This window comes from Cannabis sativa, chromosome 8 (genome assembly GCF_029168945.1).
Source record: "Cannabis sativa cultivar Pink pepper isolate KNU-18-1 chromosome 8, ASM2916894v1, whole genome shotgun sequence".
In the NCBI taxonomy this organism is placed as follows: domain Eukaryota; kingdom Viridiplantae; phylum Streptophyta; class Magnoliopsida; order Rosales; family Cannabaceae; genus Cannabis; species Cannabis sativa.
In genome coordinates this window covers 46,691,237-46,719,017 of record NC_083608.1, presented here as the reverse complement: position 1 = coordinate 46,719,017, position 27,781 = coordinate 46,691,237, and the positions used below count along the sequence as shown (strand labels likewise).

The 27,781-nt window shown below is 29.0% G+C and overlaps 4 protein-coding genes across 4 annotated transcripts; all 4 read left to right on the top strand.

The window, feature by feature from the left end:
* The first annotated feature begins 44 nt into the window (after positions 1-44).
* On the top strand, positions 45-1,155 carry LOC115700327 (uncharacterized). The gene has a single exon (XM_030627896.2). It carries the CDS (start codon positions 393-395, stop codon positions 912-914), a length of 522 nt encoding a protein of 173 aa, XP_030483756.2. The 5' UTR covers positions 45-392; the 3' UTR covers positions 915-1,155.
* Positions 1,156-1,482: 327 nt separating this feature from the next.
* Positions 1,483-5,073, top strand: LOC115698653 (chaperone protein dnaJ 50). The gene is made up of 10 exons (XM_030625782.2): positions 1,483-1,920; positions 2,033-2,095; positions 2,188-2,254; positions 2,376-2,435; positions 3,296-3,346; positions 3,448-3,528; positions 3,787-3,899; positions 4,209-4,326; positions 4,491-4,617; positions 4,788-5,073. The coding sequence occupies exons 1-10, from the start codon at positions 1,802-1,804 to the stop codon at positions 4,889-4,891; spliced, it is 903 nt and encodes a 300-aa protein (XP_030481642.2). The 5' UTR covers positions 1,483-1,801; the 3' UTR covers positions 4,892-5,073.
* A 5,292-nt stretch (positions 5,074-10,365) lies between these two features.
* Positions 10,366-12,934, top strand: LOC115698654 (cystinosin homolog). Its single transcript, XM_030625783.2, has 8 exons — positions 10,366-10,587; positions 10,688-10,820; positions 10,929-11,018; positions 11,530-11,654; positions 11,893-11,935; positions 12,206-12,323; positions 12,428-12,477; positions 12,573-12,934. The coding sequence occupies exons 1-8, from the start codon at positions 10,469-10,471 to the stop codon at positions 12,765-12,767; spliced, it is 873 nt and encodes a 290-aa protein (XP_030481643.2). The 5' UTR covers positions 10,366-10,468; the 3' UTR covers positions 12,768-12,934.
* A 3,773-nt stretch (positions 12,935-16,707) lies between these two features.
* On the top strand, positions 16,708-27,743 carry LOC133029989 (CO(2)-response secreted protease-like). Its single transcript, XM_061102102.1, has 11 exons — positions 16,708-16,816; positions 16,933-17,045; positions 17,152-17,249; positions 17,363-17,515; positions 20,454-20,568; positions 20,981-21,509; positions 22,595-22,695; positions 22,962-23,189; positions 24,899-25,016; positions 25,111-25,288; positions 26,154-27,743. Exons 1-11 carry the CDS (start codon positions 16,712-16,714, stop codon positions 26,711-26,713), a joined length of 2,298 nt encoding a protein of 765 aa, XP_060958085.1. The 5' UTR covers positions 16,708-16,711; the 3' UTR covers positions 26,714-27,743.
* The last annotated feature ends 38 nt before the right edge of the window (positions 27,744-27,781 follow it).

Genomic DNA, 27,781 nt, shown 5'->3' with positions numbered 1-27,781 from the left:
TCAATTAGAAATTACAAATAATTTTAAGTATAAGCGGGTTAGGTCTGTGTTTAGGGATCATCTAGCTTAGGAACTCAAAAACCCTTATTTAGCTACGATGATGTCTCTAGTAATTTTTCTCTTTTTATTTAAAGAGAACACTTATATTAATTAGAAATGTGAAGTGGGTGCTCTGTATTAATTAATGATATTGGTAGCTTTTATTGAACTTGTTCTAATATTCAAGTGGGTTAATAGTTGACTAAATAGAATTAAACAAGTTAAACATTAATTAAAATATAAAATAGAGTTCTAAAGATACCAAATGTTACAAAGAAGTTTCCATCTTTAATTAATATCAAATATACTATTTGTTATATATTGGTCAACACTTTCATTTCATTACCAAGTAAATGGCCTTGCTCATCAAGCATTTTCTCCAAAAGACTAAAACAAAACCTTTATATATAAAGGCACAACTCATAACATCTTCAAAATCATATATTCTCTCAATCAAAGCTCACAAAACAATTTGGCCAAACATGAAGAGAGAAGGTCGCCAACATGGGATGGTCAGGACTTGTCAGATTCTGTCATCCCCTTTGAATGCAAGACCCGAAACCAAATTCGTGAACCGGTTCGATACACCAACCACAGCCGGGTTGTTCACCCGTGTGTCATCCAAGCCCACCAACCACTCCAAATTCACTGGCAAGTGCGGGCAATCTCGGTGTAACGGGTGCCATTTGCACCCGGCACACAAGGCCAAAGACAAAACTAAAGGCACTCAGAAACTTAAATTAAAGGGTGTTGTTTCTAATAATAAAGACTCATTTTCTAGATTTTCTGCCACAAGTATTTTAGATCACATTTACAACATGGATGATAATGAAGAAGAAGGTGTTGATCAAGAAGAAGGTGTTGATCATGCATGATAGTTCTTAATACAATTGCAATTATTGCCTAAAAGAGTTGAGATGGATAAAATTGTGCATGTTCATTTATTTTATTGTATTTTTTTTAATAAATAAAGGGTAAATACCATTTTGGACCCTGTGTTTTACAAAAGTTACCAATTGGACCCTGTGTTTTGTTAAATGACAAAATGGACCCTGTATTTTCTAAAATAGTACAAATAGGACCCTGAATTGATTTTTTGTCAAAATAAAGTTTAATTATAATCCGATCTAAAAGTGTTACGACAAAACTGTTTACATTTTTCTGTATCTGTTCGTATTAAGCATTGTCTTCAAGTTGATTGTATTAAAAAAAAAGTTGTTAAAAATTAAGCTTAGGGTCCTATTTTTACTATTTTAGAAAATACAGGGTCCATTTTGTCATTTAACAAAACACAGGGTCCAATCTGCAACTTTTGCAAAACACAAGGTCCAAAATGGTATTTACCCATAAATAAATAAATAAAGAAAAGCAAATGATTCTAACATATTATACCTCCTAAGGCTCTTATATATTATCCTTCTCAAATTTTTATATGTACATATACAAAATGTGTTGGACAATCACTCTACAACATTTAGAATAATAGTGCTTAAGTTTAACTTAACTTCCCCTATTACAAAATATCATCAACAAAATATTACACAACATTTCCCATTCAAGATCTTAATGGTTGTGATTTTGTTAATTTTAGATCCGTTGACTTTTTGACTTGTAATGAAAGCAATGTTAGTGAATTGGAAAGAAAGACTCCTCTTTTGTTTTGTATAGCCAAACACAGCACAAAGGCAGTCCGCTCCGCTCTCCCTCCGCGAACGAAACCCATTATAATAACCCGACTTCTAAGCTGACCGGTCCGAAGGCCATGGCGCCACCGGCAACAATTCGGTGGTTCGCTCTCCTATTAGCTCTCATGCTGTCTCTTCTCATATCTCCGTCAACGGCCATCTACTGCGACGAAGATGATTGCTACGATCTCTTGGGGTTCGGCTGCTAAGATTTCTCCTTCAACTCAAAATTTTTCTCATATTTTTTTTTCCTATTACCCTTCTCTCCATTGCGTATTTACTTTATTCTCTTCCCTCTTAATTTATAGGGTTACACAAAGTGCAAATTCTTCGGAAATCAAGAAAGCTTACTATAAGCTCTCATTGAAACAGTGAGATCTTCATTTTATTCAGTTCTTTATTTCTATCCCTAATTATGGAATCCAAATGTTTAATGTTCTGTATTTTTGGTGTTTTGATTCAGTCACCCGGACAAAAATCCTGATCCGGAATCGAAAAAGCTTTTTGTCAAAATTGCTACTGCGTATGAGGTAATTAAAAAATAAAAATGGATTGCGATGTTTAGTTATTTGAATAAGCAAATGCTGATAATTTTGAATTTTAAGCCTTTTTTGTAAGGTGAGAATTGAAATAAATTGTCTTACATTGCAGATTTTGAAGGATGAGGCCACGAGGGAGCAGTACGATTATGCAATCGCACATCCGGAGGAGGTAAAATTGGATGTGTTTGTAGATTGTTAGTCATAGGCAATTGCTTAGTTTTCGAGTAATGACACAGAAAATTCCTGGGTACTAGACTCAACTAGCATATTATTTGAGAGTGAGACCACATCATTCACTAGTAGTTGTTAAAACTCGTCAAGTAAATTGTTGAACTATGTTGTACCATAATGGTATAAAGTTGGTAGTTTTCAAGGGAAATGCTATAGAGCACTACGTGCTCAACATCCTATGCTTCTACCAGACATTTGAACTTAAATTAGTTTTAATTTAAATGTGGACATGCTTTTAAATTTTACAATTTGCGATATGCCATGTTCTAGGGTGTTGGGCACTCTAGGATGCGTTATAGCAATGCTCATTTTTGAACGATATACTTACTCTTGGTTTTTAGCTTGTGGGTCAATATAATAGAAGAGGGAAGCTTACCTGTTCCTTACTAATGAAACACTTTACTTCCATACACCACATGTTTCCTATTGATTACTCTTCTGGATTAGTAGTACATACTACAACCAGTAGGATTCAAGTAAATTATCTGAAATTAGTGAGTTCGCTTTACTAGATTTGTAGTGGTGAACGTGGTGGTATTACAATCTTGGTATGGTAGACCATTTCTAACTTCCAATTCTTACTTAGCTACTAAGAGTTCATTTATAGTTTTTTTTTATGATGTGGCTGATGTCTAATAATTACTAATTACCTTCATCTCTCTCCATATCTGCATACTAGTCTCTCACGTGAATGAATGCTAATCTTTATTCACTCATGTGTATACTAACTTCTCCATATCTGTATACTAGTCTCTCCGATGTCTGAAAATAATAAAATTGATAATTTTTTTTTCTTAGGTGTTCTACAACACTGCTCGTTACTATCGTGCGTACTATGGTTACAAGACAGTAAGATATTTTGTGTTTTTTTAAATTAAGCAAGTAGATAACTGAGCTCAATTTAATTATGTATATTTTTTTCCAACGCTGTCTGGCTTTCTACCTTACAGGATCCACGTGCTGTCCTTATTGGCCTTCTTCTGGTTCTTTCAGGATTTCAATACCTTAATCAGTGGACAAGGTATAATCAGGTATTGTGTGATAGAGGCACATTTAGGCTTCAAGTGGCATGCAGTGAACTTTGATATTACACCGTTTGGTGTATATTATCCATTTATATGGCAAATCTTCTTGTGGTATGACACCTCTTTGGAATGAAAAATTCAGTTGGATACTTTTTGCAATCTTCATATGCAAATTTGTTATTATATGACATAGTAGATTAGGAAAGGCAGCCAGATTTCTTTTGGCGTGATTCTTTTAATTTTTTATTGTTTTTGTTTTTTTAGGCTATAGACATGGTCAAGAAGACACCTGCGTACAAAAATAGACTGAAGGCTTTGGAGCTTGAGCGCAATGGAGGAGCTATAAATAAGAAGAAGAGTAGCAAGCAAATGGACAAGTATGAATATAAAATACTTTTTCCACTTAGAAATTGAGTGCCTGTTTATGATGTTTGGAATGGACAAGCTATTGATGATAGCTTCGACTAATGTGATTATTTAGCACATGTCATAAATCTTTGTTATGGTCACAAATTTAGTGAGTTGATGTCTTAAAAACATCTAACGTGGCTTTCTTACATTTCAAATACTTCTGCTTGCTTTCTCTTTTTTCCACTTATTTATAAAATACATATGATTTGTCTTTTGTGCTCATTATCCTTGATGAATAATGATTAAAACCGATGTGAGCCAATTTTTTATGGCAGGAAAACAGAGGAAGATCTAAGCAAAGAACTTGACCTACAGATAACGGGTGCCGGGAAACCTTCTCTCTGGGAACTTCTCTGTGTTCGCTTTCTACTTCTACCTTACACTGTTTCCAAAGTTAGATTCTTTGCCTTTCCTTTAAATGTTGTTCAGGAACTTCTCCAACTCTACACAATTTTGAAGCTGGAGTCGTATATTTTGTTAGCCTGTTTTGTCAAGTTTATGATTTCAGAATCATATCATTGGAAGACTTACATTTTCAATTTCTTTGATAAATCTAGCTTTTACTTTGGTGTGGTCACTGGTTCTGGAGATACAAGGTAAAGAAATCTCCATATACTTGGGATGACGCCTCTTACCTTACACAGAGAGCCCTTAGGGTGCGTCTTGATTCATGGGTAAATATGGGTGAGTAAAGTTCAATTTTTTTTATTTTATTTTTTGTTTAACAATGCTTATTAAATAAGGACCAGAGTCCCTCCCAGACCATTACCTTGTTTTGTTATGCTGCCTTATAATAATATTAGACATCATACTTGTTTGTTCCTGAGATTATTCTTTGTATATGGTGTTTGCAGACGACGTGACAAAGGAAGATCTTCTTCAGAGGCGTTTATGGGAACAATCCAATTTAGATGCCTACTTTGCAGAGATGCGGAAAGAGTCCAAGCGCAGAAGATAACAAATTTGTTTTGCCTTGCAAAGTTTTTTTTTGAAAAAAAAATTAAAATTGTTGATCTAAATTAATACAAATACATGAGAAGAAGAGAAGTAATAACCCGTTCATACCTCTTTGGTGTGGGCTTATGCCATGAAGAATGGGAAATTTTGTTGCCTAATGAAGTTTTATGAAATTTTGCTAAACGCTTAACACTTAATAGTCCACAGCTTACGTAGGCATATTATATAACTAAAACAATTTCTTTATATTTATGCACCAAACTGCTATTTTTGATGTTTGGTAACTTTGATCACTGATACTTTATCGTTTTTTCTATAATTTTGTTGTGATTTATATAATACTATAGAATCCCATTTTGTTATAAGTTATTGATGATATTTTACGGATGCTTTTTGGCCACTATACCAATGGCCTTTTCTGTTAGTTTCTTCTTGTCTATCTTGTTGTGTTCCAGGACACACAAAATTTAACTTTTCATGCATACATTAGGGGAAAATTATTGTCCTAAACTTATATTGTGCAATATTAAGAAACTAAACAAAATTTAAACAAAATTTAATTCTAATTCTCATAGTACCCCTACAGCCAAAATAACAACATTTCTTTCTCTTCCTTCCCTTCTCTTCACGCAGCACTTCCCCCTTCTCTCTTCTCTCATCTCTCAATTTGTTTCACTCACAAAATTCATTCTTTTCACTCATTTTATTATTAAATAACACAAATTTTGATACAGACTATATGATAAGCTCGGTGCTTTGGTGGTGGTTGTTTTTTTCTTTAAAATGGAATATTATATATGAATTCAATGGGTAATGATTTTTCTTTATTTAATCTTGTTGTTGGCTGTTATATTTAGTTTATAGTGTTGATGGTCGATTTGTTAGTTGTTGTTGTTTTATGCTGTTTTTTGTGTAGAAATGGTTGTTGGCTAAATTTTCTGTGTTTTTCTATTTTATGGTTTTTCTTTGTTTGGCTGATTGTGTCATAATAACATCATCAAAATCATACATTCTCTCAAGCTCACAACACAATTTGGCCAAACATGAAGAGAGAGGGTCACTAACATGGAATGGTCCCGACCTATCAAATTTTGTCTTCTCCTTTAAATTCGAGACTCAAAACCAAATTTGTGAATCGGTTTGATACACCCACCACAACCGGGTTGTTTACCCAGGTGTCATCCAAAAGCCCACCAACCACTCCAAATTCATCGGCAAGTGCAGGCAGTCTCGGTGCAACAAGTGCCACTTGCAAGTTGCACCCGACACGCAAGGCCAAGGACAAGACCAATGGCCAAGGCCGGCCTTAAACTAATGCGAGCTAGGTCTACGCTTAGGGTTCACTCCTATAAGGGGCCTAAATGATTTTTTTTTTTATATAAATATACATATTTTTTTAATAATTTTTTAAAAATACTATTTATTTTTATAAAAATGGTTTAAAAAAATTATTTTTTTAAGGTCCAAATTAGTCTACGGCTAGCCCTGCCAAAGGTATTTGAAGATCAATCAATCAGGAATTGTCACGTGACAATTTACTTAATATTAAATAGCCAGTTAACTACAAAAGTTCCAGAACTATAAATTAAGTATTATTACCGCAAAAAATTAAACTTAATTATTTATTTACAATTGAGAGTTTTTTTTTTTTTTTTTTTGAAAATAAATCATCACTTTATTAATTTCAATCCTTTAAGATTACATTATGAAACTCAGAAGAAACATCAGTACTTCTGATAAAACGATCAGCAACAGAATAGGAAGCTCTAGCCAAGTAATGAGCAACACTATTCGCAGACCGCCTAATAAAAAGAACAGACACATCAATCAAACCTTCTAACAAAGTTTTGCACTCAGTAATAACAGTCCCAAAATAAGATGACATAGATGAAGGACTACGCAATGCTTGTACCACAATGAGACTGTCGGTTTCTACAATCACCCCTTGCCAAGATTTCCTTTTTATCAAACTTAAAGCTTCTCTTACCCCAAAGACCTCAGCCAATTCAGGACTAACTTGACCTGGCCTACAGCAAGAAATAGCTTCAAGGAAGACCCCTATTGAATCCCCTGCAACACAGACAAAGTTGTACACATTTGAAGTTGGAAAAAAGGCTGCATCGACATTCACTTTCAGACTACCTGTTGCTAGTTTTTGCCATCGAACACTTGCATTCGCATCAGTCAAGAGTGAAGCACGGGGAACTTGGTTCCTGTCTTGTGCCCCAACCTACTGCTCCGAGTAAAATTGAGCCAAAATAGAGACCCCTGCCACCGTAGGTTGCTTTTTATCCAAACCACTTCATTTCTTGTCTTCCATAAAGCCCAACATGTCATTGCAATTGTGCATTGCTTCTCTCTATCAAAAATATGCAACAAGTTATCTAACCAGCCAGAGAAAGTCACCACAACTGAGAATTAAATTTAAATATTTATAACACAAATTACTCTATTTTTATATTATATTATTCTCCTCATCGATATGACTTGTACATGTCTTTGCTCTAAAAATTATTATTTATATGAGTCAACTAACTTTTTATTCACCTTAAATATAATATTTTAAAATTAATTGTTGATGAATGTGGGGATTACATCTCATTCATATTATATTCTATAACTAGATATTAATAAATTTAATTATTATTATTATTATTATTTGAAAATAGAACAATAAGAGGAAAAACTTAGGTATAGACCCAAAAGATCAACATTATACATTTAATATTCTTAATATTGCATAACCGCAATCTCAACCTAAATCATAAAGCAAGTATAAATCATTTCAGATTCAACATTTATTATATGAATGAGCCATTAATTAATTGTGAGAAAGAAGCACAACACAACACTATTAAAAGTAAAACTAATAATATGTACACAAATAAATTACACATAAATTAACTTATGTAGTAAGTTATTTTTGATAAATATGACTCATTTTAAATAAATATAATTAATTAAAATTACTTAACACATAAAGACATAGTAATATTTTTTAAAGGTACTAAAAATCTCCACATCATTTAAAAATATAATATATTATTTTTTCCATGTCATTTTTGATACTCTTAATTTTTAAAAACATAACTAATAGGATAACACCCTTTAAAAATACTATAGTGATAATCTCACACATTTTTTTTTTAATATATTATGTATTTGAGTAATTTGCGGCGATAATATTTAAGTTTATCTTTTGGTTGTAGATTAATACCTAAGTAATTTTTTTGACAGTTAAAATACTTTCTGTTACACTTTTATAGATAACTGACCATTAATAAATTATGTATAATTTTATTTTAATTATGCTTTTTTTTAAATAACTTTTTAATTTTAAGATAATTTTTAAAAATCTAAATTAATTTTTTAAATACAAAATATAAATTAAAGATGTGGACCAATCAAAGAGTGACATGATACTTACGGCCAAGTACTTGCAGATGCAACAAAAGTTTAACAAGAGTTATTTTTACCGCCAAAAAAATTACTTAGGTATTAATAAACAACTAGAAGATAAACTTAGGTATTATCGCCGCAAATTATTTTATGTGCTTTAATTATAAATATTGTCAAACTATTTATTTACCTTTAAATTTTATTTATTTATTTTTTTAAAAGAGATAACATCAATTTCATGTAGTGACATCAACACAATTTTTTTATGATATCACCTATTAAAGTCTAATGTATAGCATCATTGGGTTTATCAAATAAACAATCCACATAAGCAAGTATCTTCCAAAATTTAACCATTGGAGATGCTCTCCAATAGCGTGCTAAATACGTGGTGTATTGCTATTTTTAGCACTTTTTAATAAAAAGCTTTTCCAATTGTGTGTTATAAGTTGTGTCAAATTTGACATTGGGTCTTTGGCACAAGATATAACATTGTGACAAATTTAGCACACTATAAATATTACTTTTTTAATTATACTTTTGCCATTAATTATTAATGAAATACTTTAATAAATATATTTTACAATATTGTCATTAGTAATTTTTAAAATATTTAATATATTGTTTGTCATGAATGATATTTTGTTTTTTAGACTAATTTATCTCTTAAAATGTTATAGTGCATCGAAATATAATTATAAATATCGTGTTAAATATAAAGTTTGTTCATTTTTTTTATTAAATTTAGCATAATATTTATATCTTGCATTAAAAATAGTCTTTAAGTGGCCATATAAAAAGTATTGAGATATGTTTGGGGGTGATGAGATTGAATACCTAACTCAACCAAAAAATGTGTATTAAATTTATGTCTACATATTATTACTCTAAAATTAGTCATATTATAAGATACGTTTTTTAAAATATCAAAGACTTTTTTTTGAAAAAAAAATATCATCTAATTATTAAATATATGACCTGTCTTCAATTGAATATTAGTTATTTTTTTTTATAGCCAATTAAATCAATATAATTAGCAGCGTATATTTTATCCATGGGGATGGCCCCGTGGGGACCCGCTCCTAATGGAGTGGGGATTCCTCATCTAAATGGGGAATGGGGCGGGGACGGGATTAAATTTTGTTCCCGAATGTTAAACGGGATGAGGACGGGGATGACACTCCCTGCCCCAACGGAAACTTATTTAATTTATTAGTTATTTTTTAATTAATATATTATATTTCATATATGCATTTGTATTTTTTTAGTATATTAATATCATTTTTATAATTTTTGAGGTTATATTTTTGTATAATAATTATTATATTGAATAGTAAATAATATGTAATATTTTATCTTTTATGTAATTTAATGAGTTTATATATTTAAATTTTTAAAATAAACTTTATTTTTACAATAGGGATTCCCTGTCTCTAATGGGGAATAAACGAGATAAGACGGAGATGAGAATTAAAATCCTTAACAGAGATGAGGACAGGGAGAGCACTCCCCGTTAATTTTCCGTCCCGTGTGCATCCGTAATAATGAGTACATAAAAAAAATCAATATAATGACAAATTTAATAGAAACACAAACTTTTTCTTAATTTACATCAATACGTATGATCATTAAATAACATCTTTTCATACATTGATTTTTTTTGTTTCTTGGTCAGACTGATACATTGAATTTTGTATAAAAGAAAAAAAGAAAAGAAATTTTTATTATAAATGCCTACAATTTACTTCAGAGTAATGCTATTAAGCATCAGTGGTGCCTAGCAACTTCTCGGCATGTCGTGTTGCGATTGGATAGCGATACTCCTTAAAACCTATTATATTAAATTATATGGAATCCAATACTTAATTGGACTAATAGCAATATTAACACGTAGGAGGTGTAAGAAGGTGGTAAGCACTTATACATTTCTATTTACTTCAAGCCTTAATATACCACATATTTCAAATTTCATTTTCTTTCCTTTGGATGAATACTTGTTATTAATAATTAATAGAAATTCTTTCTTAATATTAACTAAAATAGAGGCCCCACTATAAAATGATTTAATATTTATTTTCAAAAACTAAGATCTAAAAAAAGAAACTTAGGAAAAACCTTTCCCTCCCTTGGCTTGGCTCTGGATGGGGATCTGGAAGAGAAAGAAAAACACAAGGAAGGAATGGCATCATGGAATTGGATTCCCCTCGAAATAGCATACGAAATTCTGGGTTGGATTGCATTTGCTTCTTGGGCAATTGCTCTTTACCCACAAATCATTCTTAATTTCCGAAGAAAAAGGTCTTGTCTTTCTCCTTAAAAATCTGTTTTTTTTTGTCAACCCTGTTGATTTAGTAATCTTTCTCATATGTATTGTTTGTGGGTTTTTGGTTTTGTGTAGCGTAGTGGGGTTGAATTTTGATTTCGTCGTACTCAACTTAACAAAACATTCCTCATATCTCGTTTACAATGCTGCCCTTTATTTTAGTTCCACTGTCCAAAACCAATATCTCCTCAAATATGGCTCTGGACAGGTATTAATATATGTCTTTTTCTTTTCTATCTAAAGTTTTGATATTATTGGTTTTATCCCATTATGTTTATAATTTTTATTCAGAAATACCCTCCTTTTGTGTTGGCAGATGATACCTGTAGCTGCAAATGATGTTGCTTTTTCAGTTCATGCTGTTCTTTTAACAGCATTTATGTTGTTCCAAATAGCAATCTATGAAGTAAGAGCTTTTCCATTCATTTTCTCAATTGTTTTTGAATTGGGTTCCCGTGATATTTTACAATGTCTATTGGCTTATATAGAATTGGATATAACTAAAAGAAAGGAAAAAAAAAACATAGTAAAATTAATGAGTTGATCATTTGACCAAAAAACAAAGTTGTATTTTTTTTTTTTAGAATTGTAAGATGCATTTAATTAGTTATGAGAAGAGTAGCTCATGGATCTTATATATGCTACAATTTTTTCATACATTAGCAATGTAAGATGCATTTAATTAGTTTTGTCAAGCTTTTCAATGTGATTGAGTTACCCCATACTAACTACTAAGGTTTATTTAATTTTTTCCACGTCATCTCTAATATAATATCAAAATGACATTATGAAAACAATTCAGTCCTGCCTAATCTAATTTAATTCTCCAAACTTACTTTATCTCAGTCACTTTTTTATGCGAAAATGCAGTAAAGAATATTGAATTATGATCATTTGTTGTTGATGGGTTTATGCAGAGAGGAGGTCAGGCTGTCTCTAAGATTAGTCTTTTGATTCTCTCTGTTGTGTGGTTGGTTGCTGGAGTTTGTACTTTTCATGCTTTGCCAAACCATTCCTGGCTTTGGTTGATCTCTGTCTTTAAGTAAGATTGTATTCTTTAAACATCTATCATTTCCTTTTCTGTTGGGGTTTTCTCAGTTTCAAATTTTAGATGATAATTCCAAGTTCCCTAATGTCAAAAATTATTCTTCTGCCTAGATTCATGATATGCTTTTGTGGGTTCTCATTTTGATAGCTTGATTAACATTTGAAATTTCATGTGCAAAATATATGGTTTAATTGTTAGATTCTGACTTGGTTTCAATCCATTCAAATTTCAGCTTCATTGCAGTGTTTTTGACAGCCATCAAATATACTCCTCAGGTTAGAAAAATCACTCATAATTCAATTTCTTTTCGGTTTAGAGATCTTTAAGCTAGGATCAATCCTGCTGAATTTCAATGGGATAAGTTTGCTATTCATATAATCATTATGCTTTTCTCAATTACTATAATATATAGAAAAATTGCTTTCTCTGCTAAATTTGAAAGATGATTGGTTTAATTACTGTATTGTTTGAGCAGCCTCTACTGTCTGGTGTTACACAACTTTTAGCCAAATTGGTTTTTGATTTGTGATTGAAATAACTTACAGGCATTCATGAACTTCAAGCGAAAGAGCACCGACGGATTCAGTATTGAATTTATTCTATTTGATTTTTCTGGAGGAGTTGCAAATTATGCTCAGATGACTGTACAGTCCATAGATCAAAGTTTGTGTCTTTCCTCAACTAAATCTTATTTTCCACATGATATGATACACAACATCCTTTAGTGAGTGTTGATTAATTTACACCATTGTTTTTGGTTCTTTCAGATTCTTGGGTGAACTTTCATGGAAACATTGGGAAGATACTTCTAGCCTTGGTATGGAATTGTTGCTTGATTTTCTGATCTGAATTAGCTTAGCAATATTATCATTATTCTGATACATTTGTTCTTGATGAATAAATGCAATGCAGATATCTGTATTCTTTGATCTTATTTTCATGTGTCAACATTTTCTTCTTTATCGGGCGCGGAGGGTAGCGATCCCTTCTTCTAGCAGTAAGGAAAAAAAATCAGTTGAATTTCAAATGATCCCTTCTAAACACAGTGAGGAAAAAATATCGCTTATCAAGTGTGTGGATGATGAGCATGAGCCGGAAAATGTTTGAAGCTTTTGTAGTTGAATAATAATAATAAGTAAATCCAACTTTTTTAAACATTCAAATACTAGGCTATTTTGTAGTAATGCTTGTATATTTGAAATTTTTTCATAGTTGAAGAAACACTGAGGATTGGATTACCAATAATATACATCCATATATAGTTTTTTAAATATCAATTTTTGCAAGGTTATTGTAGCTTCTAATACTTATTTTGTTTTTGTTTAATTATTTTGTATGTAAAAATCAATTATATTCCTTTATTGGGTAATTTTATATGAAACTTATTGTATCTACCGATTGTTGTGAAATTACGATAGTCTATGGCTTCCTCTCAAATTATGTTTGTTACTACGGTTTTCTTTATATAATCTAAGTATCATATTATTAATCATTAGGTATGAAATGACATTTTTACCAACACAACTTACAAAAAACAGAAACACAAGATAAATATAGGTACAAAGTGTTTCTCTTCCAAGATCAAGAAAAAGACAGTTACAAAAATCAGTTAGTTACGACTTTAATCACTAGGGTTCAACCAGTTATAACTCTAGATCAATATTGTCACTGAACCTATTGAGAGAGCTTTCCAGTAAAGAGCCATTGTGAGAAAGAGATAACACATTGTTGTGTTGCTATCCTCAATGTGTATTTGCAAAAGAGAGAAAAAGAGAGTTAGTAACTTTGTAAAAGGAGAGAGTTAGTAGAGTTGTAACCTTTACTAGCTGATATGTTGATGAATGAAGATAAGACTACTTTGAGGAGAGCTTGACAGAGAATTAGTTATTGTTGGGTGAACTTCGATAACATTTTTGGGTGTTGTCTTTGCACTGTTTGTTTTCTCATAACCCTGACTTTTGATTTCTATGATATTGTGTTTGAATATTATTGTTCTTTGTTCGGTGGTGAGTTTTTGGGCCAAGAGATTTTTTGGATTTGTTCTTAAGTTTTGACCGAGAGAGTAGTGAGTTTTCTTGGTTGGTTTTTCGCGTTTGAGTAACTCGGTTTTTTGGAGGAATATTTACCATGAGAAAGCCATAATTTTTCTAGGTTTAGAGAAGAGTAGAACCCTAACCACCATTGTTGTTTTAGGTAAAAAAAAAATTAGAACATTAACCCATTAGAACCCTAGTTTTGTTTTCAGCAGTAAGAAGAGAGAAAGAACAAAAACCCACTACTCTGACATCCACTCTTCACGAACGGCGATGCATGCTCAGTTGTCATCATCAAATGGTACGATCCTAACGGACAACAGTCACAATCCGAATTGGGCCTCACCTACCCAACCCAATAGTTAATATTCAATTGTACTTTGCCAATCAGTGAACTTATTTCCATTTAGAAAAACCTAGCAAGTCTGGACCAGCCCGAGAATCCGACTACTCACCTATAAAAAGACCAAGAACCCTTCATGCAAAGAGTTGCATTTTCAGAGTTAGAAATTTTGGGTTTAAAAATTTGGGCAAGAAGACACTTGTGTAAAACACTCCATAGCCAAATAGCTCAATAATATTGACTTGTGGATAAAGACTCATTAATACCTTAACCACGTAAAAAATCTTGTCTCATTTACTTTCTAAACACATTTTCTTTAGATTAATCTATTTTTAAATCAGTTTTCAAAAAATGCGATAAACAAGCATAATTATCACTTTTCTCCCTTAAAATTTTCTCACTACCAAGTTGTGCCACCTATAGTTTACGACTTGATAATAATAACTCTAAAATATAACTTTTAGAGTAACATATATAGTCATTCCATCACATTTCATTTATTTTTATCATAAAATAAGTAAAGTGGTGGATGATAGTTGATAAATGAATATAAATTAAATACTCTTCACTCTTTTTATGTTAATGGATAATATAATAAAATACATTTTCTTTTTCATAATAATTTATACTTTTGATTTTAGTTTTTCAATTATTAAAGTAAAAAAGGTGAAAGATATTTATTTTGCATCTATTTATCAATACTATCCAACTTACTCGTTTCGCAGTTATTTTGAATAAAATATGATAGAAGGACCACATTACTGTAAAGTTATATTTTGAGGAGTATTATTAACGAGTCATATACCACGGGGACACAACTTGATAGTGTAAAAAGTTCAAGAAAACAAAATTACTAATTATTCGAGAATTTATTTAGTATGGATGAGTAAAATAAATAAAATAAAATATTTATTTGAATTGTTTAATATTTAATAATACCTAGTCATAGATATTTTTTTTTTACCACAATTCAATTCTCACAATTCATTAGAATCTATATAATTTACTAAACTCACTAATTTTTTACCACAACAAAATTGCATTGCAACAGTTTTTAATACTGCACTTGTAACAAAAAATATCTATAAGTATCCGAGTCAAAAAAAAAAAACTACAACTGGTCTAAAAAGACGAGGTAAAAAAAAATTGCTTGTGATTCGTTGTGAGCTAAAACTGTCCTTCGTCTAAAAAAGACGAGCCAAAAATAATCGCTTGTGATTTGTTGTGAGCCGCCAAAAGTATCACTTTGCGAACGAGCTGTCCAAGATTGGTGAGCGAAAACTAGCCCCCATCTTAAGGGGGGATGTCAGGGTCCCACATTATTAAGGTGTAAAAATATAACATCGTATGTAACATGCATGAGCTACTTCTCATTTTTAATTAATTTTGAAATAGAACCTCATAAAATGACGAAAGGAGAAATTGTACATATTCTGGGAGAGCAAATTGTGAGAAAGTTAGTTTAGGGGGGCTAATTGTTCATGCCTACATGTAATTTTTTTGGTGCATTTATTATACATGACAAATATATAAAAATAAAAATTTGAGGGAGGGCTACAATCCCCCATAGTTTCCATGCGCCTCCGTCAATGATCATATGCACCTTATAAAATTCTACCACGGTATCAAAGTAAAAAAAAAACTCTAACAAGTATCCAATCTAAAAGAAAATAAAACAGTCGATCGAAAAAAGTAGATTAAAGAAAAGCCACAAAAAAATTCAAAAAAACCGATCCAAAAAATAGAACCAAAAGAGTCACTTGTGATTAAGAGATAATGAACTAAAAAGAGCCTCTTGTGACCGAGCTATTCAAGATTGGTGGGCAAAAAAAAGCCACCATCTTGAGAGGCTAGGGTATGTTAGAGATTCTTACATTGATAATGTGTGGAAATATATTTAGCATATATAAGATCCAATGACTACTCCTCTCATTACCAATTAGTTTTTAGAGTTTTTAGCGACTAAATCCTCCCAACTATCGTTTCTCTTGCACTTAACCTTCCAAGTTCAAATTTTGACGGTAAATCCTTCCAAACTATTAAACTGTTAGCAAATTTAAGGTGTCATTCAGTTAACTGCCACCATAAACTACTTATGTGTACACTCTTGTACACTGGTACATTTATTTTGATGCACCTAATATTATTATTTCAAAATTCATTTTAAAATTAAATAAAATTATAAAAATTAAAAAATATTATAAATTTTGAAATATTCTTTTATAATTTTTAAATAATAATATTAGGTGGACTAATATACACGTGTCACGTGTACAAAAATATATATATAAACAATTCATATTGGCAGTTAAATGTGAAAAAATAGATTTCACCTTAAATTTACTAATAGTTTAGAGAATTTTACCACTAATATTTGAACTTAAAAGGTTAAATAACAGTGAAATAATAATTAAAGGGATTTAACCGTAAAGAACTTTAATTTTTTATATAAAACCCGGTACACTTTACCAAATTCTATCCTAATACTACATTTGCAATAGTTTTATTTTTGGGCCCCTGTAAAGTACAACTGCACCAAACCCTATATCTCTAAATTAAATAATTAGGAAAGTCAAATATTTGGCCTAATTTTGACACCAAACTTAATTCTATAAATATGGATGGGTTTTGGTTATAGCCGCATAATGAAGTTAACTGTTAATTAATTAGTTCCAATGACTAATATTAATATTATTATTGTTCTCGTACTACCTTTTCTCTCACTGCAATGGCTGCTCATTTCTGGCTCACCCACGCCGACTACAAATCAGATCCCCAAGGTACGTACGTAAAATAATGCTGATCATTAAAATCATATATACTTGGATCATCTCATCTACATTCTTGTAAATATAGAAATTCATATATATATATAATTGTCATAATAATTAAGCAGCATTATGTGATATATATGGGAGCACAAAAAGCATCATCAAATGTAACCAAAAAAGATGTTAAAGTTGCTGATGAATTAGCTCACTTGCAGTTACTCTCCTCCATCATCCCAAGGTTAATTAATTATTATATATATATATATTTACATTATTATTAATTCGTTGTACACTACGTACATATAAACTTAAATTTAAATATTATGTAAATAAATTTTTGGCAGGGAAGAGAAGGAAAGAATATCTCTAATCCACCATTATCACCATGCAATTAGAGGATTCTCTGCTATGCTTACAGATAATGAAGTTTCCCTTTTATTAGGTATATTTGTCTCTCTTAATAATTTTATGTAGTTTTTATTTAATAAATATTAATTATTTATATATATGCATTCGTTTTGTCTTGTGTGATGAAAATACAAAATGGGAGAACAGGTCATAATAGTGAAGTGGTATCGGTTATTGAGGATAAAATAGTTGAACCACAAACTACTCGTTCATGGGATTTTTTAGAAGCGGGAATGCAATCAAAATGGGGTTTGGATAAGCCACTCACCAATAACACCATTATTGGTGTAATAGACTCAGGTACTTACATATATAACAATATATCGATCTTAGTTGAAATGGGTTATAAGTAAAAAAAAAAAAATTTACTCTTACTATTAAAATAAATAATATTTTAAAAAATTATTAAAAAATAATATTTTTTAAAAAGTATTTTTTTTATTTGAACCCTAACCCACCTATACTTAAGGTCGGCCCTGAATATACATATACATAGACCGGTGTTGAATATACATATACATATTAAAATTATATTTCTCTACTCATTCTTTTCTATTTGATTTTTCTTTTATCTTCTTTGAGCAATGGAGATGAAAGTTTTAGATTTTTATACGATTATTTATTTTCTTTCTAATTAATAATTGATATTTATTTATATATAATTCATTTTTACGTATGACACCTTTTTTTTTTTTTTTCTATCTTCATATCAAAAACACCATTTTTAGTTTAATAAGATATGTTTTTGTCTTTCATACATATTTAATAAGGTTTGAATTATTTTTTTATATTTTACTTGAGCCATATTAAGTCACTTTTTTTTTTTTTTGTGCTTACAGCCATGTTATTTTTTTAAAAAAAAATTTCTTTGTCCTTCTTTTTTTTTTTATCAATCAACTTTTATTATCTCATTCTCTTAAATTTTAAAAATTATTTTTATCACATGACTATTTAGTTGAACTTAAAAAAATATATTGTTATAATTTACTCTTTAATTAATGTGATCATTTTAATATATTATTCTTTTGTAATTTTTTTTAAAAAAAACTATTGAATTGCTCATATTACCAATCATACACTAATTAATTACTATTTTTTTATTTACGTTAATAATTTAAGTTTATTTTTAAAATTTAAATAATTGGACAATTAATAGTTTCTACCATAAAAATAAATGAAAACTATATGTCAATTATTGTTTTATACAATAAAATTAAGTAACTTTAAAGGTAACATAAATGTTGTTAAAAAATTAATGTACAAATTATTAAATAATAAAACAACATAATATTCCAAAAACAAACATATAATTTTATTGTAACAAATCAGTTTCTTAAATACTTGAAGGTAACACAGATATTGCTAAAAAAATATAATATAAAAATACTTTAATAACAAAACAACATAATATAATCTAAAAATTAACACATAATTTTAAAAGTACTAACTAAACAAAAAAAAATGTAACAAAAATATATATGAAATCATTTTTATCTTAAAGTGGGTGTTTTCATGAAGAAGGTAACTCATTGGTATTCTATTGACCTTATAAGTAATTAAAATGTTACCTTTCTAGCATAAAAGTAAAAAATATATTTTTATAAAAAATAACTCATTAGTATCTTATAAGCATCATAAGCAACTAATTGTTATATTAATACATTTATAAAATTTTACTATTGAACTATGTGATAAGTTCCTATCTTTTTGTAATTTTATTGAAGTTACTCTATAAAATTAACTTATTTAATTAAAATACTTTCTTATAACTTTCAGAATTGTTTGGTATAATAAGCTCTGTTTAAATCATTTTAGTTACTATTTGGATGTTAAAAAATTATTCTTTTATTAATATAAATATATATATATTTTAATGGTAAAAAAAATATATGCTTTCCACATATTCAATTGATTATTTTAAAAAATAAGTTGTAATGGTATATTTTTTTTAGCCAAAATTATTAGTGTGTAATTAGAATTGTTTTTTGAAAAACCTATTAAGAGAGAGAAATTAATATATTTGATTTTAAAATATTAAAAAAAATACTTAGTTTTAGTTTGAAAAAACCACTAAAAAAAGAAAGAAAGGACAGAAAAAAAAAGAACGTGAAAAAGTGCACCTAGCTACTTTTAAAGTTCTGATTTTATAATTTAATGCATATAGTATAGTACTATGTTGAATACTGGTGGAATTTTAATTTTTAATAATTGTGTGTAAGGTTATTATTGTAAATAATTTCTTAATTCACTACAAGAAATGTCACTTTTGCCAGTATATTTTTGTGCTGGCAAAAGTTGGTATTGCGTTGGTAAAATAGAATTTACCCATGTTGTGTTGGTAAAAGGGGTTGGCAAATCAATGTTGATATTAGAATTTTTGCCAGCATAAAATGAAAAGCGCTGGCAAAAAAAACTTTTCCCAGCGCGTAAATGTGCTGGTAAAAGTTAGATTTTAGCCACTGCAAATGTACGCTGGTAAAACTTTGATCTTTTTACCAGCGCAGTTTACGAAATGCGCTGGTAAAAGGGACATTTCTTGTAGTAATTATGTATATTAATGTAATAAAGATCCTATTTTTATATTGTTTTAAGTTTTTTTCTGATTTTTTTATTAATTGGGTTTATATATTTTTTACCTACGATCCATGTTTATTTATTTACTTTTAATTTGGGTATGGGTACTAGGAGAGGAGAGATTTGAACTTGAAATTTCTTCTTTGTAATAAAAAATATAAAACCACTAAAATATGCTATGGCGCCCACACATCTACATAATATTAGTTAATTTTTTTTTTCATTAAAATAAACATATTTATATTTCTTATTAACACATAGATGATTAAAAAAATTTGTTTTATTTTGCATGTATATAAATCTTGTACACACTAATTATTAAATAATACATATAACAGCTTCACTAATTAACCATTCATTAAAAATATAACACAATTAATTAACTCCACAAATGATATATAATGTTATGTGTTAAAAACATGCATGTCGCCTATTATTAAATTAATAATTATAAAGGCTTAATGCATATGCAATTATGCATGCTATTTAGATCATAAAAAGTATATATAGTTATGCATGGTTGAACCAAAATGATAATGCAAAATGCAATATCAATATATATTCACACCAATTTACAAATAATGATATATATATATATATGTATGACAATAATAAATAATTGCTAAAAAATAATTAATGAATATATATATATTTATATGATTAGGGATCTGGCCGGAGGCTAAAAGTTTCAACGATAAAGGAATAGGGCCAATACCTTCAAAATGGAAGGGAATTTGTGAGAGTGCATCAGACTTCAATCCCTCCTCCAATTGTAATAGGTATATAACAAAATTATATATAAAACAAGCCTTAATTTATTTAAATTATACTGTGCTTAGACCCCCCTCCCCCCCCCAAAAAAAAAAATTACCTTCTAAAATTACATATTTGTATAGCCCACTAAAGATTCGATATTGTTGTAGACATAATTTGATTATAGGGAAATTACCTCATATATTATTTTTTTAACTTTTTTTTAAAAATTTACGGTTTGGGTTTCTGATAAAATGGTTGTAGCGTTAGTTGCACTAGGGATTTCAATACGATTTTTTGTTGCAATTTAGGTTGCAGCGGTAGTTGCAATATGAGTTTCTATATAAAATTTCGTAAAAATGCAAAAAAAACTTATTTAAAGTGTAAAAAAAAAAAGACCCTTAATTATATGGTTGACTTGTACCTATATAAATATAGGAAGTTGATAGGTGCAAGATTCTACCTTCCTCTTCCTAAAAATGCGAGGAATGAAGAAATGTCACCAAGGGATTCCACCGGGCATGGAACACATGTGTCGTCCACCGCAGCGGGTGCTGTAGTAGGCGGAGCTTCAGACAAGGGTATGGGTTTAGGCAATGGGACTGCGAGAGGTGGTGCACCATCAGCAAGGATTGCCAGCTATAAGGTGTGTTATAGTGGTGGTGGTTGTTCAACAGCAGCTATATTAAAAGCCATAGATGATGCCATCAGTGATGGGGTTGACATACTCTCTATTTCAATTTCATACAATTCACCCTCTTCCAATAGCTTCTTGAATGATCCATTTGCCATTGGTGCTTTTCATGCTGAGCAAAATGGTATCCTCTCGGTTTTTGCAGCCGGTAATGCCGGCCCGACTCCTTCCACAGTAGGCCACACCGCACCCTGGATGTTTAGTGTCGCAGCTTCCACCATTGATAGAGATTTCAGGTCCGTGATTCATCTTGGAAATGGCCAAACTGTCAATGTAAGTTTTTGTTATATCTTATAAATTCCATGTCTAGCTATATATATATAGAGCATTGTTATTAGGAACAGTAGTGCTTAGCACGTTCTCGACATGTCACGTTACGGTTGGTTAGCAATACTCTCTTGAAGCTATTATATTAAATTATATGGAATCCGATACTTAATTGGACCAATAACAATATTGACATATAGGAGGGTGCTAGACACCAATAGTGTTATTTAACATTTCTCATATATATATATGCTAGGTACTAGTAAATATAGAGTTTGTTTAAAGTTGTATTAGAGTTTTTATATAATTAATTATTATTAATTTAAATAATAATAAAATTAAATTTAATACTATATTATTATATTTTTTAAAAAAATTTATTTATAAAAAAATATATCTAATTAATTTTATTAAATAATAAAATAAGTAAATAAGTTTAGATATTTTAAACTGTTCACTTTTAAAAAAAAAAAGATATCAAGTCAAAAAAAAAATATAAGAGAGATATGTATGTGAATAATGTGAAAATATTGCTACTTTGTATTTTAAGGTTATTATTTGATGTATCGCATTATTATAATTGCAAATTACAATATATATTGGTTTAATTTGTCAAATAATAAACATAAACATCTAGATTATTGGAAGTAATGAGTTTTTGTTATGGTTTAATATATTAAGGGTGTCTTTGGAAGTAACTGTGTAATTATTAGAGTGGTAATTACATAGTTTAGTAATTACACTATATTTTAAAATGCAATGAATTCCTAATATCTTATTTGGCAAAATAGTTATAATTACATGAGAAAATAATATTTTTTAAGTAGCTAATATTTAATATGAAAAAATTTTAGTAATTACACAGTGTAATTACATCCAATTCTCATGAGAATTGGAGAGTGTAATTGAAACCCCTCAATTATTTTTAATTACACAATTACAGTGTAATTACATGGTTAGACAAACATGTCAAATTATGTAATTACCTCTAATTACACACAAATTCAATTCTATTGTGACTTTCCGAACGCACCCTAAAAGTATGGAATGGAAGTAATTAATGTTTTGTTTTTTAATTCCCTTAATATTAGGCACTTGGCATTAATTATTCAAAACTATCACGGTCATCTATATATCCATTTATGCTTGGAAAGGAAGCAGCTATTACTTCTTCAGTTGTATCAATTGCAGAGTAAGTGTCAATACAACAGCAAAAAAAATATAGTTGATAACATTTAACTAACTAATTAGATCAATTGACATTTTATATAACATTCATAAGTTAATAACCACAGTATACATATATGTCATTGTAATACATACTTTAACATGAAATGAAAAAAAAAAAAAAAGTATTATATAATATATCTATACGAACCAAAATATATATTGATGTGATAGCATGGTCATATTTTACATGTGGTAAAATTAAGGTAAACATTGTAAATATGCATGCAGAAAGTGTTACGATGAATCTTTGGACATAAAGAAAATCAGTGGAAGTATTGTGGTTTGTGTTGATGGTGGAAACTCATCACGTTTAGACTTTGTGGGTTTAGAAAGGAGTAAAGGAGTAATTATTTATACGGAAGTAACTGCGCTTGCTTCTACCAATACTTTCCCATCAGTAATAGTGAACAACATTCCAGACTATCACATTCTTCTAAATTACTTTTACTCTACAGCGTAAGTGTTATAAATACTTTTCTCAATTGATTAATTACTGTTACTAATCAAATTAATCACATCATAATTATTATATATATATAACAAAAAAGCTATATATATTATTTGTTACTCATATAGTTGATTAATTAATAATAAAGAAGTATTAGAGAGCTATTATTTGTTACTATAGCGCATGTACTTAAATATAACTAATATAGAAATGATAACTAAACAATATAAAAGAACAATAGTATAATTTAATATTCATAACCTACCACATTAATATAATATTTAATAGCAATATTATTTTAAAGCATTCTAGTTCTAAGAGTACTCACAACAAATGTCTTATAGTAACTTAAAGCTTAAAAAAAATAGCTAAAAGTTTAAAATTGAGCTCCAACAAATACTTTAAACCCTTAGTTATTATACTTCATCTCAAGCTCCAAGAAAAATTTCTCTACATTTAGCTCATGAATAGTGAAGAGGTAAAATGTATTTTATATTTTCTTCTCTTTTTCCTTCAATTAATTAATTTTTTACTCATTTTCATATTTTTTATTTAAATGACATAGAGAAAAATATAGAGAAATTAATGTGTGAGATAAAATAAAAAAAAAAAATAATGTTTTAGTGAGGTATTTTAAAATGCACTCCCATCAGCTACATATGTATATAAGAAAACTACATATACACTCACTCTAAGATTTTCCTCCTACATATAGCTAAGGCATGCAGCTCCTTTATTGTATTTTTAATAATTTATTTTTGTCAGCATTCACATTCTCTCTGTAATTAAACATTTTTTAATAATTTTTTATTTAACTTTTACCTTCTCTCTCTCTTACTATCTATTTCTTTATTATTATTTTTATTTTTATTTTAATAAATATAATATTTGAATGATGTAAAAAAATATAAAAAATTTAATATGTGATATAATGTAAATATGTGATGTAAAATAAAAAAAAATTAAAATTTTAATTAATTATTTTAAAAGATAGGTAGATAAGTACTCTTAATAATTACTTTATTTTATTATTTAAAATATCTCACTAAAATATTTTTTTTTATTACTTCACACATTTACATTACTATTTATTCTATACATCAAATTCTTTATATTTTTTTCTACATCATTTAAATATTATATCTTTAATTTTTTTTATTAATTTAATATTATGAAAATAATAATAATAAACTAGAATATAATTTTTTTTAAGAAAAAGATCACAGAAACATAAGGTATAAAAAAAATAATATAAAATGTTTTAGCTGATGAATCGATGTTATTGGGCACCACTACTTTTTATAGGTAACGTCCTACAATTGGTTATCGATATTTTTTAAAAGTTATTTTTTTATATAAGACACGGTATTTAATTACACCAATATATAGCAGTATAACATCAAGGAAAATACTAGGCACCAATAATTTCATTTAGTATTTTTGTGATGAATAGTTTGTAATTATAGCTACATTTAGCTAAGAAAATAGCTCATATAATTCTTTAGCTAAATTAGAGAAGAGTTTAGCTCATTTATTAGAGAATTTTTTTTTTAAGCTTTAGCTATTTTTTTTCTTACCTCCTAGCTATTACAAATCATTTATTGAGAATACTCAAATAATAATATGTAGTAATTATAATTAAGTTTATGATATAATAGTGCGTCATATATAATATATAGCATATTTGTAAACATTTATATTATTTGTAACACTACAGGAATCCAAGAGCAACAATTTATCCAACAGTTGAAATTCCAAAATTATATAAACCTGCACCAATGGTGGCTAACTTTTCATCAAGAGGTCCTGGATATTTTACAGAAAACATTCTAAAGGTCACACACTCTCTCTCTCCCTCTCTTTCTCTCTATATATCTATATATCTATATCCTAATAATGATGTGAGTGTAATATATTAAAACAAAACAGCCGGATATAATGGCTCCCGGAGCGGCAATTTTAGCTGCTGCTAGGGACACAACAAATTTCAGGTTCGATTCTGGAACCTCTATGGCTTGTCCACATGTATCTGGGGCTGCTGCTTTCATCAAGTCTGTTCATCCTACATGGACTCCTTCTATAATCAAATCAGCACTTATGACAACGGGTATATATATATATATATATATATCTTTATATATTAAAAGTCTTATCTAACTAAGAATTTGGTTTAACAGAATATACTTAAAAATAAAAGAATATTCTGTTAAATTTAACGATTAGTTTGCTCTCCCGTTAACAAATAAACCCAATAATTAAATCCAAAAAATTAAACAATCTTTTAAATATTAATATTTAAAAAAGAATATTAATATTTTTTTTTATTTATTTTTTAAAAAAGAAAAATCTTTATATATTAAAGTTAACCTCACGTTATCCAATGTTTTCTCTGGATAAGCATAGGAAGTAGAAATACCACTTCTATCTTTGTGTGATTGCAGATATACCACTTCTGTCATTGACCCACTTTTTAGCTTTATAAATGGAGATGTTCATATAATATTAACACTTTACAGAATATTTATAGATATAAACAATACAATGCTATGTTAAAAAAAAAAACTAAATAGAATAATCTACTACTCCAATAATAAATTTATTTACAATTTTATAATTACACTAATATTATTTTTAATACATTATTAAATAATATTTCAAATATAAATATTTAATTTTTTCAAACAAAAAATTTGTAATCTTTAAAAATAAAATACATTCAAAATCTTAAAAAGACCAAAATCTTAAATAAAACTAGCAATACGTGGCTCGGCACGTACATTCACCTAGTATATATATATATATATATATACCTCTCTCTCAATTCTATAAGTTGAATTTTTTTAAATTGATGAGTATTTTTTTTAATACATTTATTATTTAGAATAATTTACTGTATAAATATTTAAATTATTAAATAAAATTAAAATATATATATGAGCTGAAGTTTTGTTTTTTTATTGTGCACAAACTAGCAAGTGCATACGACAACAGGGGAAAACCATTAACAAATGAACTAAACGTTATGGCAAGTCCACATGAGGCTGGATGTGGAGAATTAAACCATATGAAAGCTGTAGACCCAGGGTTTGTATTCAATACAACCACACAAGACTATTTTAATTTCCTGTGTTACTACGGTTATACAGAGGCAATGATAAAATCTGTAATTAAGGGAGTAAACTTACAATGCCCTAAAAACTCACGTCCAGAACTCATCACAAACATTAATTACCCTTCCATCTCTATTGGCAATCTAAAACGACAGCAATCAACTCCTACAATCGTCAAAAGGACTGTAACCAATGTGGGACCCTCCACCTTAACATACACTGCTCGAGTCAATTCTCCCAAAGGCTTAGTTGTAAAAGTTAATCCTGATACGATTGTGTTCAGCAACAGTCTAAACAAGGTTTCTTTTGAGGTGTCGTTTGATGGCAAAGGGGCTTCTAATGGATATAATTTTGGAGATATTACTTGGTCTGATGCTCTTAATCATTCTGTGCGTCTTGTATATGCTGTCAAAGTAGTATAATTCTACGTACTTTGCTAATTATATAGTAATATATCTTAATAATAATAATAATAATAATAATAATAATCACATGTCATGATTCATGTGTGCATATGTTTTTACTTGGCAAACGCTTGTTTTGTCCACTTAAAATAGTTCTATTTGAATTTTGTAGATCATTATCTTCTACAAAGTTTGAATTTAATTATTGTGTAATAAAATATATTATTGAATAAATAAAGTTTTTCTTTTATCATCTCCTTTTTTTTTTAATTATTATACTTAAGAATTAGTTATCCCCCTTATCATTCAACAACAGAGTCTCTTTGATTAAGAAACCGTGTAACATCACATTCTTTTCCTCCCTTATGAAATCTTGATGTAAGCAATAATTGCATTACTTTGTAGCAATACTATAAGTGTAAAGGCTTAGCATTACTATGTTTTATGTTTTTTATTGTACTTTCTTTTTCTTTTAAAGGAATTTTTGTTGTGTTATAGTCTTACAAGACTTTTCCTTTAGTTGTTGTTTTATCTTAGGTGTCGTTTGTCATTGTTTTGTGTCATTATTGTTGTTGCTTTTACCAAAAACATTTATATATAGTTCCAGAAATGCTAAAGGGTATCAGTGGTGCCTAGCACCTTCCTATGTGTCAATATCGCTATTAGTCCAATTAAATATCGGGTCTTATATAATTTAATATAATAGCTTTTAGGGAGTATCGCTAGCCATTCGCAACGCGATATATCGCAAAGGTGCTAGGCACCACTAGTGCCTAATAGCAATGCTGATATAGTTTATAAATTTTAAATACCAATATTCTTTTCCAATGAAATGGTAGCTGAAGTTTAGATATTTTGTTTACAAAAATGCTATTTCTCTAAATATAATACCGAAAAAATATCAACAAAATTAAATATAATAAATACACAAACTTTTGCATTTAAAAATAATCATAATGCTCACCTTTCGGTTACATCAATGTTTATATTTATACTAGATAGATGTTACGTGCCAAGTCACGTTTGTTAATTTTATTTTAGTTTTTAATTTTTTTTAATACCATAATTTTAAAATTAATAATATTC

What these genes read in the sequence shown, in the direction of transcription:
- LOC115700327 (XM_030627896.2), top strand. Translation starts at nt 393, where the DNA reads ATGGCCTTGCTCATCAAGCATTTTCTCCAAAAGACTAAAACAAAACCT.
- LOC115698653 (XM_030625782.2), top strand. Translation starts at nt 1,802, where the DNA reads ATGGCGCCACCGGCAACAATTCGGTGGTTCGCTCTCCTATTAGCTCTC. An exon ending in CGTACTATGGTTACAAGACA is followed by an intron (nt 3,347 to 3,447) that starts GTAAGATATTTT and finishes TCTACCTTACAG; the next exon opens with GATCCACGTGCTGTCCTTAT. An exon ending in TACCTTACACTGTTTCCAAA is followed by an intron (nt 4,327 to 4,490) that starts GTTAGATTCTTT and finishes TGATAAATCTAG; the next exon opens with CTTTTACTTTGGTGTGGTCA.
- LOC115698654 (XM_030625783.2), top strand. Translation starts at nt 10,469, where the DNA reads ATGGCATCATGGAATTGGATTCCCCTCGAAATAGCATACGAAATTCTG. An exon ending in TCAAATATGGCTCTGGACAG is followed by an intron (nt 10,821 to 10,928) that starts GTATTAATATAT and finishes TTGTGTTGGCAG; the next exon opens with ATGATACCTGTAGCTGCAAA. An exon ending in TCCAAATAGCAATCTATGAA is followed by an intron (nt 11,019 to 11,529) that starts GTAAGAGCTTTT and finishes GGGTTTATGCAG; the next exon opens with AGAGGAGGTCAGGCTGTCTC.
- LOC133029989 (XM_061102102.1), top strand. Translation starts at nt 16,712, where the DNA reads ATGACTAATATTAATATTATTATTGTTCTCGTACTACCTTTTCTCTCA. An exon ending in CTCTCCTCCATCATCCCAAG is followed by an intron (nt 17,046 to 17,151) that starts GTTAATTAATTA and finishes AATTTTTGGCAG; the next exon opens with GGAAGAGAAGGAAAGAATAT. An exon ending in GAAATGGCCAAACTGTCAAT is followed by an intron (nt 21,510 to 22,594) that starts GTAAGTTTTTGT and finishes CCTTAATATTAG; the next exon opens with GCACTTGGCATTAATTATTC.